This window comes from Ursus americanus, chromosome 8 (genome assembly GCF_024610735.1).
Source record: "Ursus americanus isolate L20-20 chromosome 8, mUrsAme1.1.p, whole genome shotgun sequence".
Lineage (NCBI taxonomy): Eukaryota > Metazoa > Chordata > Mammalia > Carnivora > Ursidae > Ursus > Ursus americanus.
The window spans coordinates 78,476,568-78,491,619 of record NC_142134.1 but is presented as its reverse complement, the minus strand read 5'-3'; the positions used below and the strand labels follow the sequence as shown (position 1 = coordinate 78,491,619).

Below are 15,052 nucleotides of genomic sequence, written 5' to 3'. Positions count from 1 at the left end.
CCCAGAAGCCACAGCTCTAAGCCAGGAGGGGAGTGACAAGGACCTGAGACAGGAGAGTGGCTGAGAGAGGAGCCATGCTCTGGACAGCCCTGCCTGAAGAGGGACAGCCGCGTGGTGCCCTCGCTCCAGAGCTCGAGCCCCTTCAGGACTGCTGATCCCCCAGAACCTTCTGGAAGAAGGGAATTCGCTGGCCATAGGCCTGGCTGTAGGGTCTGAGGCACCTAGACGGGTACAACAGCTCTTAAACCCCTTACTCTTAGACTAGTATTTGATTATGGAAATGGGTATTTAAAAGACCTCTGTTCTGACAGAGTTCTGATCGCAGAGCTGTTCCGGTCTCCAGGGGCACTGTGCACAGTGCAGGAAGCACCGTAGGGACTCTGCCGGTGGGGACGGACACTGGGGCGCTGGCCGTGCGACCCCCACCCTGGCGGGCGCTGCACACTTTACACATACTCTCTGATGGTAATACATCAGGGGGGCAGGAGCTAAGGCAACCCCACTTCACAGATGGAGAAGCTGAGGCTCGGGGCGTGTGGCTGTCAGAAGGGGCCGTGCCACCGCAGTGTCACCGGTGTCCCTCAGACGGGCCCTCCTGCAATCACACTGCTCGCCAGAGTTCAATTTGGAATCTGCCCTTGGGCTGAGAATTGCTTCACAGGCTTATTCTCTTTTTGCTCTTTCTGATCGATTATCTGTTGTCAGGACACGGCTCTGTCCCCAGGAGTTCTGGAGGACTTTCACTAGGAACGGCGAGTACCTGGGCAGGGCAGGAAGGACACCGACGGCCACGTGGGAGCCTCTAAGTCACAGTGAGACTCAGTCGCACACCCGCATCCCCGCCAGGCTCTGCTTCCATCTTCCATAAACCTGGGGACGGGGTTGGACTGGGGGAGGCCGAGACCCCTCCTCCTGGGTCATGGAGGCCAAAGTGAAGCCCTGGGCTACATCCACCCGCATCCCTGGAGAGGAGTGTGTTAACAATTCAGATTCCTGGGGACCCCCTCAAAGACCCCAGTCTGAGTGTCCAGGTGTGGGGCCCGAGACCCGCACGTCCAGTGGGTGCACCAAGTGGGATGGTGATCCCCGCGTCGGAGAGCCGCCGGCCCGTAGTTCGATGGGTCTGCACCAGCCAAGGCAAGGTCACACCTTGCAGCCGATGGCAGGACATCTGCTGACCACAGCTAACGTCCCGTTGGAGGATTTGTGGAGAGGGGATGTAGGACGCAGTCTGACCCAGGGGGCCCTGCACTTCTTGGCTCCTAAGCCAGCTGTCAGACGAGGGACTGGAATTGACCGTGAGGCCTGGCACAGAGCCCACGCCTCCATCATGCAGGGCGGTGGTCGTCCTGCTGCTGCTTCCAGCGGCTGGGAGGTCTCCGCCCAGACAAGGGACCGGCACCCCTGCCCCGTCGTCCTGCAGGGCCCCTCCCCTCCGGCAGCAGAGCACCTGCGCCTATTTATTGCTGTTTCCCTGTCTGTCTCTCCTTCCAGGCTGTGAGCTCTGGGGTGACAGGCGCTGTTCCCAGGGGCTGGCTCAGACCTAGCAAGAGGAGGTGCTTACAGCGGAATGTGGGTGCAGCACCCACAGCCCCTAGCTCACCAGGAGGCTGTCTGCTCATCGATGGACAGTTTCCACCCAGGCCAATGACTCCTTATGCCGAGCACCCGTGTCTACGTCTCAGGGCATTCTCTGGCCCTGGGGGGTGTGCCCGGCCAGAAGGACTGGTGACGTCACACCTCCAGGGCAGACCCTCCACCAATGTGGAGCAGGGGTGGCGGACAAATCCTATCTTCCACATCCCTTGCTGGCATCGCTGGAAGATGAATGTTACAGAATCTCTCAGGAGGCCCAGAGTGGGATTGGGCCTCATTGTTCTACGAGGCTGATTTGCGTTGTTTCTGTTGTGGTTGGTCACACACTGACCCCACAGGTGTCCCTAATTTCCGGGACCCATGAAGACGTTACATTACATGGCAGTTGGGTCCTTGCAGGCTTGAGCAGGGTCAGCAACTTTTAAGATTTGGAGAGTATCCTGGATTATCTGGGTGGGTCTCAATCACTGGGATGCTATAAGCAGAGAAGTTTCTCCAGCTGGAGTCAAGGGAGACGTGATCAAAGAGGGAGGCAGAGGCTTCCAAGCATTGGGAGGCAGGGGCCGCGAGCAAGGACCGGGGAGAGGCCGCTGGGAGGTTGGGGCAGCCCCCAGCTGACAGCTGCAAAGCAACAGGACCTCAGCTCTGCCAGGAACCTGACGGTGCCAGCAACCTGAGCAAGCCTGGAAAGGTTCTTCCCAGAGCCTCGGCGAGAGCCCAGAGGCTGACACCTCGATTTCGGCCGCGTGAGGCCCAGAAAACCCAGCAGCACCCGCAGGGACTTCTGAGCTGCAGAAGCAGGTGCTCCACGGCCGGCTGTTGCTACGGCAGCAGCGGGCAACACCTGCGGGCCTCACGTCCCTCTCCCTCACTGGGCTTCCCACGGTCACCTCCAAATTAAACAGCCTGCCCCCCATCCTCGTGTCAGAGTCTGCACTGGGGGAACCCGCCATGCCCAGACTCCCTTGTTCCCTCGTGCAGGCCCCTCCGAGCGGCCGCGTGTCCAGCAGGGAGCCAGGCAGAGGCGCACGGGCCTCCCCAGTCAGACAGGTGCACACCGTCAGCCGCTAGGTGTGCAGCAGACGGCAGCAGGGGGGAAGCTCACCTCTGGTGGACCGCCTTGCAGGCTTCGCCAGCTCCACCCGCCACTGGGCTCCCTGACGAGGGCTCCCCGAGTCCTTGCTTTGTCCGCAGCTTGTAATTCTCCGTTCTCTCACCTAGACCGTGCAGCACACGAGATCAGGGGCATGTCTGGGGATCACGTCTGTACAGGGGCTGGGGCCCGTAGATGAGCGGGACCCCTGCTCTTAGAGCGTGCCGTTTACCCAGCACCCAGCACCCACGCTTCCCCTGGGAAAGGCTCCGCGTGCGTGAGAAAGCACGGCTTCCATCACAGACCCTGCGCCCCTGGAGGAGGGGGAGGGGCCTTCTAGAACACACAGAGGTTTAACCTGGATGGTCTCTAACCTGGATGATCTCTAGAAACATAACGTTCTATGGCTCTTCAATAACAAAGAGTATTGAATGAAGCAAAAGTTGTTATGTGGCCAATAAGTTTATCATTTCAGTGCATTTACTGAGAAATCCTCAGATCAGAGCTGGGGTATCAGGGAAGCAGGAAATCAGAGCTGAGAGGACGCATGGAGGGTGAGTCCAACCGTAGTCCCACAAAGGGGGAAACCAAGGCCTGGAGGGGGAGTGAATGCCCCTGAATGCTCCGCGTGACCATCTCGTCTGTTTCCTGCGGGCCTAGCCCAACCCTTACTTTGGAAAACGGTGATGTATCCGTAGCCACCGGGCAGATTTCCAGACATGTGCCCAGATTTTACTCAAATCTAGGATTCAGATTCCGCAGGACAAGGGGAAGAAAAGGTGTTTGCTGAGCTCACCCAGAAGACCGCTCAGGACCTGCTGCCCATCGTTGGTCTAGGGATCGATTCTAATGCTGATCCCTGGACAATCCAGGCAAAACCCGTCAGAGAACGTGGGGTTCCAGCCTGTTCTGAACCCTCAGATGCAGGGAGGGGCATTACCAGCAGAAGCCGGGAAGAAACCGGCTTTTGTCTATTGTTCTACGTGTGTCATTGCTGGCCTCGGGGATTCTGTCCATTGTCACCCAGGTGGCCTCCTACGAGAGCCCATGGGGGGAATTCTCTGGTTCTCAGGAACACCGTATGGGCTGCTGGCCTGTTCTCACTCGCTGTCACTACACAGCTCTGACGAGGTGCCTATCTCTCGGGCCACCAGGAAGCCCAGAGCCAAAACCTTGTCACCACTAGGGAGGGATCGGATGGCCTATGTCCCAGGTCATGTCCTCACTCAGACTCCATCCCACTGTCCCATCCCCGTCCTGGTTCATCTACTTTTTAAAAATCCTACTGTAGTGTGTGTATACTTCTTTCAATGGGATTTAAAAAGACCTTTTTGGGGGGGCAAAGCAGAAAACAAAACAAAACAAAATAAAATAAAAACTCCCTCAAATAACATTTGAAAACGTTGGCATGCCATCGTGTGTCCCGAACTAAGAGCACGTCTGGCGTGTGGCCCATGACGCTGCCCTGAGGAGGGGGCCGTACCTTGCAGGGTCTTCCGATGCTGCAGTGTCCTCTCCTCATGGTCCTGCATGACCTTCCCGATCTGCTGGTAATACGCGTGCACGAGCCGGCCGACCCCAGCGCTGGTCACGTAGACGCTCTCCACGGCCGCCTCCATCAGCGTCCTCTGTGGCGGGAGGCGATAGACTCAGCAGAGAAGTCACACACACATGCGGTCCCCTGCCTCCCCTCGTCCTGGTACTTAGCTTCCACTGCTCCCAACCCTGACTGGTCCGAGAGCAGGCAGAGTACGTGCTTGGTTTACTCCTGTCTCGGTGATCTTACTTCCTTGGCCAGGGGTGGTCTGGAGCTGGCTGTATGACCCAGCTCTGGCCAGTGAGCTGACGTCTGGGTGACATGCACCAGATGTGAGATATTTGGAACTAGAGGGGGTTGTCCCAGCGACGTGGGTCCAATCTCTCTGCTGTGCGTATAAGTGAAGTGACTGTATCTGAAGGAACGGGCTCTTGAATGTGGCCAGGAAGTGTCCCCACACGTCGCAACGCGAGCCGGCTGCTGGTTTCAGACCTGAGCCGGCCACGGACACACCTCCTGCGGACGTCGGTCACAAGTGGACGTATCTCGCCTCTCCTTAGGGCACGAGGTGGCAGGCAGCCAGGGGGAGCAGAGCACGTGCTGGCCATGCAGGCAAGCCCGGGTTCCAGTCCCAACTCTGCCACTTCTTAAATCTGGAAGCCTTTAAACGTCTCTTGTCTGTGATAAGCCTCAGTTTTCCCATCTGAGCAAAGGCAAGGAAACTAACCTTTCCGTGCAAGGTTTTGGTGCGAGCCTAATGAGACAGGGCAGGCAATGCACACAGATGGACTCAGAAGTACAGTGCTTGCTACGTCTGACCACGGTTATTTTTGTTCCTACAGCTTATCATCGTCAGTACGAGGAGGAAACCACCGCCCACGCCACTCGAACTGATTTCAGCTGCACTGCTCAGCTGTCAGGGCAACTCCGCAAAGCCTCGTGTCCACAGAGGCAGCCAGGGGCAGGAGAGGTCCACGTCTCTCTTGGGGGGAGGCTGACTCAGGATCCTGCGTCTGTCACTGACCACCGGGCAGTTCTGGGTGAGACCGCACCCCTGTCAGAGCTGCTGTAAGGGCTGGGCCAGGGCTCAGAATAAGGGAGGAGAGGGAAAACCTCACCACTCCGGGAGGACAGCCATTCCCTCTCCTGGATGAGGGAAAGGAGGCTCGGAGAAGCCAGGTAATTTCCGCCAGGCCAGACGCTCTTGGGCCGGTGCCCCGTGTGGGTGCTCTGCCCAAATCCTGCCCCTTGTCTGCCCAGCCCACCTGCCCCAGCCCAATCCCTCTCGCCCCTCGGGTTCCCCGGGACGGGGGCTGGCTCGCACCTTGAAGTCATCCCTGTCCTTGGCCCGGCTCTTGGTGGCTGCGTTCCGCGCGTGCCCCAGCAGCGCCTGCCCGATGGCTCGCTCTGCGTGCTGCTGCAGGAGCCGCCCGACCTCCTGGGCCTCGGCCAGGAGCTGCTGCTGGAGCTGCAGCCGCGTCTGCTGTGCCTCCTCCTCCAGCCTGCCGGCCTCCTCCATGACTCGTGCCTCCTGGAGAGGACAAGAGAGGGAGAGCCGCGCTGCTGCCCCTCACGGAAGCTCCGGCCAGGACCAGGGCCAGGATGTGGGGCTGGCCCAGTCCAGGGCCCCAGGAGGGTTGAGGAAGGGATTGAGAAGCGGCAGAAAGTGGGGACCTCTGGGCTTGCAAAGTCCACAGTGGATGAGCCAGGGTGTCTGTTGAAGAACCCCCCAAGCATTTATTGAGCACCTACTGTGTGCCCGGTGCCATCTGTGGCCTCTCACACATACAAGAAATTCCTCATTCTTCCAAAACACCATGAGGCGTGAACACTGGGAGTGATGAGGATATAGAGGCCCAGAGACACTAAGTAACTTTGTAAAAGTCACACAGCAGAGCTAGGTTTCAAAGCCAGAGCTGAGTCTGAGCATAGTCTGGGACATCACGGAAGCCAGGGCAGGACATATAGGGCCTGGGGACTGCCCCTCCTATAGGACTCAGAGTTGGAGGAGGAGGTGAGGGAGTCAGTGGTAGGAGGGCCAGTCCTACCTGCTGCCCACTGAGCTCCCCTGGGCAGAAAGAAAGTGACTGTGAGCTTCTCCCTCACCAATGGGTCAAAACACCAGCTGCTCCAATAGCTCAGTGGCTCCATGAGAGCAGTCAGCCTGCTTGGGTTTAAATCCCAGCCCCACAATTTACAAATCCTTTCTTTCGACTTGTTCAAATCTTAAAACCAATCACAGAGCCCCTTCCTCCCAGCACCCTGATGATGACTGTACGGATCTGTTTTCTGACTTCATATCCATGTTTAGCATAATTCTCAATATAGCATACACTAAAGCTCCCTGGCACATTGGGTGCCCCCCACCCCCAGGAGGCTGCCATTGTCCCACCCTGCAACAACAGGGGCGGCAAGATTTGGACTTTGGCAAACATGACTGACCCCGGAACCTGATGGAGTGGCATTGCCTGGCTGGGCCGGTAGGGGGCGACATGTGGATCTTACCAAGGCTCTGAGCAGCTGCCACTGATGTTCATCCAGACACTGGGAGGAGCCCTGCTCAAGGGCGTGCTGCTCACGCAGCTCCTGGAGAAGGCTCTTCTTCCCGGAAAGCCTCATGTGGGTCAGGGTGGTGATGGCGCTGCCCCGGAGAGCAAGCCTCCGGAGGGCGGAGCGCAGCAGCAGGTCATGCCCCTGCAGGATGCACCATGTGGACCTTTGAGGAAAGTGGGCACGGAGCTGGGAGTCAGTGCTCTTGGCTTCACTGAGTATGATGGTTAGCTTTCTCAGCCAGAATGGTCACAGGATGCCCGAACATCTGATCAAACATTATTCTGGGTGTTTCTGTGAGGGTGGTTCTGGATGAGATTAACACTTGGGACAGTAGGCTGAGTGAAACAGACTACCCTTCCTGATGTGGGTGGGCCTCATCTGGTCAGTGGAAGTCCTGAAGATAAGAAAAAGCTGACCCTCCCATGGGTTGCATTGGTCTGGAATATGGGTTTTTCCCCCTGCCTTTGGACTCAAACTGAGAGATCAGCTCTTCCTGGGTGTCAAGTTTTCAGACTCGGGACTAGAAATACACCACTGTCTTTCCTGGGTCTCCAGCTTGCCAGCTGCTGGTGTTGGGACCTCTCGGCCTATGCGTACATCTCCTGTTCGTTCCATGTCTCTGGACAGCCCTACTACATTGAGGTACCCAGAAATGCCTCAAGTAGCCACGCTCCCCAGGGAGCCCTTCCAGAAGGCAGCAGGTTGGAATTATCCCATCTCATGCTGCCTGTTCTCTTAGACATGGCTGATCACCTGTATTCAGCCATTTGTTCTTTTATCTATCATCTTGTCAACTTTATCATATCCTGTCCCATTTCTGATGCATATATGTGGCTGTCTTCAGTAGACATCCACTTGAATTTCTTACATAACTTTCAAAATCAACACATCCAGAACTGAAATTGTGGGCTATTTTTGAGTTCCCATCTCAATGACTCAAGTGAAAAACTCTGGCCTACCAGAGAGGCCCAGCATTTGGTATTTTCTGACAGCCTGAAAAGCTGAACAGAGTGTTGGCAGTTAACCTACCAAGGAGGAGAAACCTGGAAAACACTCCAGGCTTTCAGCTGGGGGCTCTTGTCCTAAGAAGAAGGAATCATCCCTTATAGAAGCTTAATTTTGAATCAGCTACATTCACAAACGGGGTAGCAGATATGCCACTATGTGAAATTCCTGCTAGAAGTAAGATAATTCCTCTCTGGGGGAAGATCCCATTACTCAAAATCTTAAATTATCTCTGCAATGTTCAGCTATGGTGTCCAGCATTAAATAAAAATATCCAGACTTGCAAACAGATAAGAACTAGTTAAAAAATAAAGAGAAAAAACAGAAAATAGAAACATACCCCCAAAATATTGGATATTGAGATAATCAGACAAAACCTTTACAATAGTTATGATGAAAATGTTTAATAAATTAAATGATAAGATGAAGAATTGCAGGAGACAACTGAAAATTATTAAAAGAATCAAATGGAAATTCTAGAACTGAAAATTCAGTACCATCTTTAAGAACAGTAGATGGATTTAACAGCAGATGAGACATTGCTTAAGAGAGCGTGAACTGGAAGATAGCTCAAAATAAATGCCTAGTCTGAACCACAGAGAACAAAAGAAAGAAAAATACAGGATAGCATATAAGATGTATGTGGGATATGGTGAAAAATTCTAATAAAATGTATAATTGGAGCTCCAGAAAAGTAGGGAAAGAATGGGCAAAAGGAATATTAAGGAGATAATGGCTGAGAATTTTCAAAAACTGATGAAAGCAAACCATAGCATATTCAAGAAGCACTGCAGATTTATTACACAAACAAACAAACAAACAAGAAACACCCGCAGAAACCACATATCATAATAAGCTGAAGAAAATCAAAGAACAAAAGGAAATCTTAAAAGCAGCTGGAAATAACGAAATCAGAGGACAAAAGATTATCTTAAAAAGCACTTAAAAAATAACAACCAAACTAGGATTCTATACCCAATGAAAACATTCCTCAAAAATGAAGATGAGAGGGGCGCCTGGGGGGCTCAGTCGTTAAGCATCTGCCTTCGGCTCAGGGCATGATCCCACCATTCTGGGATTGAGCCCCACATCAGGCTCCTCTGCTGGGAGCCTGCTTCTTCCTCTCCCATTCCCCCTGCTTGTCTCTCTCTCACTGGCTGTCTCTCTCACTGTCTCTGTGTCAAATAAATAAATAAAATCTTTAAAAAAATGAAGGTGAGATGGACCTTTTCAGACAAACAAAACCTAAAAGAATTTGTCATTAGCAGATCTGAAGTAAAGAGAACCTTTGTGCAAAGGAAAATAATCTCAGATGGAACCTTTAAAGATACAGGAAAGAATCAAGAGCAACAAAAAGGATAAATATGTGAGCAAATCTAAGTAAATATTGACTGCATAAAATAATAATGATAATATCTCATGGGGTTGAAAATAGAGAAGTGAAATGCCCACTAAAAAGTGTACTCTATGAGAGAGGAATGAATGGAATTAAGGTGTTCTAAGGTGTCCATATTGCCTGGAAGAAGGAATATATTAGTGTATATCAGATATGACACATCAAGGATGCAATCTAAAATCTTTGGACCACTAAAAGCAAAGTAAAAGAATATATAACCAACATGCCAAAATAGAGATAAATTAAAATAATAAAAAAAACCCACCTAATCCAAAAGAAGATGAGAAAGGAGAACTCAGAGCAGCAGAAAACAAACATAAAACAAACAGTAAGATGATAGATTAAAAATCCAAATATATTAGCATTAAGATTTACATTAAATATCAATGGACCAAATATTAGTACAATTAAAAGACAGAGGTTTTCAGGCTGGACAAATCTTCCAATTGCTTCCTATTGTCTTAGCATGGCTCACAAGGCTTTTCTGCTTATTGTCATCTCCTTTCCATATATTAGCCAATACAATAGCTATCCACCTACTTCTTGATATATACACACACTAGTGTCCTGGAAAAGGCTGGCAACTAGAAATCGGTTCTATCAAAATAATTTTTCTCATATAAAACAAGGAAAAACAAATATTTTCGAGTAAGTTGGAAATATGGTACTACACTAATAGCTACAGAAAAAGTAGAAAAGAGGGGTGCCTTGGTGACTCAGTGGGTTAAGCATCTGCCTTTGGCTCAGGTCATGATCTCGGAGAGCCCGGATCGAGCCCCCATTGGGCTCCCTGCTCAGTGGGTAGTCTGCTTCTCCCTCTCCCTCTCCCCCTCCCCCTGGCTTGTTCTCTCTCTCTGTCTCTCTCTCAAATAAATAAATAAAATCTTAAAAAAAAGAAAAAATAGAGAAGAATACAGATCTATTAATAAATTGGGAGTGGCTGAGAATGAGGACAAGGGGGCTTTTTAAATGATGGAAATATTCTAAATTTGGATCATGGTCATAGCTAAGAACTCTGTAAATTTACCAAAAATCGTTGCATTGTACATTTAAAATAATACACATATATTATACTTCCAAAAAAGTGTTTAAAATGTTCCTATGAAAGACAGCTCTATGAAGTAGGTATTATTAGCCCATTTTATAGGTGAGAAAATTGAGGGCAAGATTTGCCTAGAACAATTCTAACTGCAAGCCTTTATCAGTGGCACTCTGCTATCACTCTTCTCCACATTTACACTTAGAGATTGGTTAGTCTCAAAATCACACTGTAAGAACAGTAGGGGGCTGTTAATGTGTCCACCTAACAGATGAGAACACTGAGGGTAGCATGGAGATCACACAAGACACAGGCCCCCACCCTTGAGAAAGCTGTACTCACTCTTCACTGAGGCCACCAAGTCGGCCCAAGACCTGGTGGATGATGCTTTCGTGGTCATCTTGCAGGTGTGTCTGCAGCACGGAGGACAGGGCATGTTCCTCCATCCACACCTAGACCCAGCACAGAGCAACAGGGGTCAGCTCAAGTTCACTTCACCCATCATCACTTTGTTGGAACATGCCTTTTGTTTCTTGTTTAAAAGATCCTTTTCTCCCCCATTTCATTAAAATTTTCTCTTACAGTTCCTTCTAATGATTTTCTAAATTTCTAATTTGCATTTAAATCTTTAAACGTTGAACATTCATTTCTGTGGCATGAGAAAGGCATCTAATTTTTTTCTGCATAAATGGATACTAATTGTCCCAGCACTGTTTATTAGATAATTTATCTTTTTATGACTGGCCTGTCATGCCACCTTGTCTTACACAGCTTCCATATATACACAGTGTCATTTCAGGCTCTCTGTTTGAGTCCTTGGGTCTGTCTTTTTATTTCTGCATCAACGCCATTCTGCTTTAATTGCTGTTGCTTATAGCAAGACTGCATAGCCATTAGGGCAAATTCTCCCAGATTCTCTTATACCAAACTGTCTTAGCTATTCTTGGTTGCTTTTCCTTTCATATGATTTGTGCATCAGTTTAGCAAGTTTGGGAAAACAGCTTTTTGGATTTTCTTGTAAATGGACTGAACACACAGATTAATTTGGAGAGGATCACCATCTTTCCAAGATCAAATTTTCCCGTTCAAGAACATGGCGTTTCTCTTCAGTCTTACTTTATGCCTTCAACAACAGCTTATACACTTCTCCACTAAGCTCTTACACACATCGGTCAGGTTTATTTTTAGGCACCCTACATCTTTTATTCCGAAGAGGATCCTTATTGATGTTATCACTGCATGCTGCTGGTGTGTAGGAAACCTATGGTTTGGGATGCTGATTTTGTATCTCGGAAACTTACTGGGCAATCTGAGTAGTTGTAATAGTTTGTAGCTTCTTTGGGCTTCTCAATGGAGACCTTCATATCATCTACAAACACCCTACATAGGAGCCTCAGATCATCGACTGTGCTGTTTAGATCTTATCTTTATGGCCTGACTTATGAACTTTTTTTTTTTTTTTTGAGATGCAAGGGGGAGGGGCAGAGGGGGAGAGAGAGAGAATCTCAAGCAGACTCCATGCTCAGTGCAGAGGCCAACGCAGGGCTCGATCCCAGGACTTTGGGATCATGACCTGAGTTGAAGGCAGATGCTCAACCAACTTAGCCACCCAGGTGCCCTTGGAATGTCTCATTAAAGTCAGTCTCTGACTTCTCTTGTAAGGAGTCTACAAAAGCCTGTCAGAGTGCTGAGGGGACTAGAATTTCGTAGAAAATTCTATACAGCCAGGGCACCTGGGTGGCTCAGTTGGTTAAGCCTCTGACTCTTGATTTCAGTTCAGGTCATGATCTCAGGGCTGGAAGACTGAGCCCTGTGTCAGGCTCTGCACTCAACGGGAAGTCTGCTTGAGATTCTCTCCCTCTCCCTCTGCCCCATCCCCCTGCTCACTCTCTCTCTCTCAAAAGAAAAAAAAAAAAAAAAAGAAAATTCTGTACAGCCTTGCTTCTCCAAATGGTAAATGAACTCAAGTATATGGGGGGTCTTAGCGGGCACTTCAGAATACAGGTAAAAACAGCATCAGGACTCAAACACAGTCGAGGGGACCAAGACCATCAGACTTCATGATGCCTGCAGTCGTCACACCAACCTCTCCAAAGCTATCAAATGCTGGCTCGTGAATGTTTAAATTCAGAAGCAACAAGCTGCTTCCATGGGTTAGAGTGCTGACCTGGTTATTGCGACCTGGTAATTTTGTGGCTTTGGGCAAATTTACTCGTTGTTTCAAGTGTATAGTTACCAAGGAGAGAAAGGGAGAAGGAACTAGCAGTCAGAGCATGCCTGGTACACATGGAGGATTTTGCAGTGTTCTCCCATAAATGGGGCGGGCTTACAGGTGGCTGGGTTCTAAAGCCAGCGCCTCTGGCAAACATTGTCATGCTGAGGGAGGGAGGCATTGCTGTTTTAAAAAGCACAGTCAGGGTAGGGCTCATGGTGAGGGTGGCCTCGTGTGAGGGTGACATGGGAGCAAAGACTTCAGCAGGTGGAACAAGGCAGGAGCACACCCAGTGAACGGGAGGAACGCAAGGAGGCCAGTGTGGCTGGAGCCGAAGGAGGAGGTTAGAGGGAAGCCAGGCCCCAGCATGGAGGGCCTCATAAGGCATGGTGAGGATGCTCACTTTACCCGCATGAAAAGAGAAGCCACTGGGGGTCTGGAGCAAAGAAGTGACACAACGTGACTATGTCTTTTAGCAAACCGGATAGGCTGGCAATTATAAAATGTACAATTATTTTAAGTATCACTAAGGGAGATGAATCACTGCCAATTAAATTATGATGCATCTCAACATCCAGGTTGTTAAAATGTTTTTAAAATGTGCAACTTTAAAAATTAGTGTCATGTGGTATGTTTTTAAAGGATCGCTCTGGCTGGGGGTTGAAAGTAGACCACAGTGGGGGGAGGTGGATTCAGGGAGACCAGGGGGGCTGGCCGTCACTGTGATCGGATGAGAGGTGTGGCACAGACGTGAGGAAAGTGTCTCCATTCTGGACTAGACAGAAAGCTGAGCCTGTGCGACCTCCTGTCAGTTGCATGTTGGGGGTGAAAGAAGGGTGAGTTGAGACAACCCCAAAGGTTTTGGCCTGGTCGACGGGAAGACAGAGGAAGAGTGTGGATGGACCGGGCTGGGTGGGACGACAAACAGTTCTGTTTGGGGCATGTGACGGGGCCATGCCTATTCATCACATACAGGAAGATCTCAGGCAGGGAGCATTCTGGAATGCATTCTGAGCTGGAGACATAAATGAGGGAGTGCCAGCCTCAGTCCAAAAACCAAGGGATGGAGTCCTGCCGAGAACCATGTAAGTGAGCTTGGAAGTGATTCTCTTCCGGCCGAGCCTCCGGATGAGACCCCAGCCACAGGCTGGACTGCAGGAGTGAGACCCCAAGCAGAGGACCCTGTGAAGCTGTGTGTGGACTCCTGACCCGCAGAAACTGTGGGATAATAACTGTGTGTTGTCTTAAGGTGCTGGCTTGGTGGTTATTTGTCATGCAACATTAGGAACCAGGACAGATGGTGTGTGACTGGATGGGTCACCAAGAGAGTGCATGCGGACTGAGAGCAGGTCCCGGGCTGTGTCCCAGGCCACTCCAGGGGGCAGACACGGCGAAGGTGAGAAGGTACCAGCAAAGGACACTGAGGCAGAGCAACACTGAGATGGCAGGAGAAGCGAGAAAGTCAAGCAGCTGTTTCAAGGAGGAGGGGAGAGCCCAGCTTTGGAGGACAGGGATCTCACAATATGGAGAGCAGGAGAGAACAGGATCCAGTCCAAGCGCTGTGGCTGAGTGTGGCAGGCAAGGCCTGATAGCTCAGCACAGGTGGAAGCAGGTGCGGTGGCCAGGTGATGGAAACCCACCTGCTGTGGGGCTGAAAGAGTGGGGAGAGTGGGAGATGGTGCCAGGATTTAACACCTGATGGACTGACAGCCGCACGGGTGTTCCTGACGATGGGAAGTGCTATGAACCACACCCACCGCCACATCCCTTGTGAGAAGTGCAGAGTCCCATGTGGTGGTCTGTTACTCTCCCATTGCGGCTGTTTCTACCACAAACTCAGTAGCTTAAAACAACACAAACTCATTATCTTATAGTTCTGCAGGTCAGAAGTCCAAAATGGGGCTCAAGGGGCTAGACTGGAGGTGTCAGCAGGCTTACATGCCTTCTGGAAGCTCTGGGGCAAACTCCACCTCCCTGCCCTTTTCAGCTGCTGGACACCACCTGCATTCCTCAGCAAGTAGCCCCTTCCACCATCTTCAATCCACCGATGGCTGGCTGAGACTTTCTTGCTCCAACCACATCACTCTGACTCTCCTGCATCCCCCTTTCACTTATAAGGACCCTGGTAATTCTACTGGGTCCACCTGGATAGTCCAGGAGAATCTCCCCGTCTCAAGATCCTGAACTTAATCACATCTGCAAAGTCCCTTGTGCCCTGTGAGGTCCCATGTTCACAGCCAATAGGAATTAGGACGGGGACATCTTTGGGGGAACCTGGCACAGTGGACTGGCGAAAAGCCCAGAGAGCAACATTAGGACAGGTTTACGTTTTGAGAACCACCATTCTACAATCTGTTCCAATCGGGTAATCGGCAGATTCCATAATACTTAACAACTTCCCTGAGTAACAGGACATGAAGAAAACAATGTGGGAAGTGCATTGCACAGTCTGAGTGTGTGTTTCATTTTTCATGAAGTTTTTTTGGTGCTTTTCTTCTTAGACTAAATACTCATCTGAATCATAGAAAGCTCATCGCTCATTTTTATCATCACGGAGGAAATATGGTAAGTGAGATTGCACAGAGACCTCTAAACATCTTGTGGCAATTTAAGGCAATTAA

At 50.6% G+C, this 15,052-nt stretch overlaps 1 protein-coding gene across 4 annotated transcripts in view; it reads right to left on the bottom strand.

The window, feature by feature from the left end:
- Nucleotides 1-15,052, bottom strand: part of EVC (EvC ciliary complex subunit 1) — a 63,345-nt gene that overhangs the window by 5,508 nt on the left and 42,785 nt on the right. For all 4 annotated transcript variants that reach the window (XR_015725599.1, XM_045771330.2, XM_045771331.2 and 1 more), the window contains 5 exons: nucleotides 10,562-10,671; nucleotides 6,732-6,942; nucleotides 5,551-5,757; nucleotides 4,173-4,317; nucleotides 2,702-2,813 (listed from right to left, as the gene is read on the bottom strand). Coding sequence is in view for 3 of the 4 variants with exons in the window: in XM_045771330.2 (XP_045627286.2) it covers nucleotides 2,702-2,813; nucleotides 4,173-4,317; nucleotides 5,551-5,757; nucleotides 6,732-6,942; nucleotides 10,562-10,671 (785 nt within the window). In the remaining variant the exon portion in view is untranslated. The remainder of the gene's footprint in view (nucleotides 1-2,701; nucleotides 2,814-4,172; nucleotides 4,318-5,550; nucleotides 5,758-6,731; nucleotides 6,943-10,561; nucleotides 10,672-15,052) is intronic.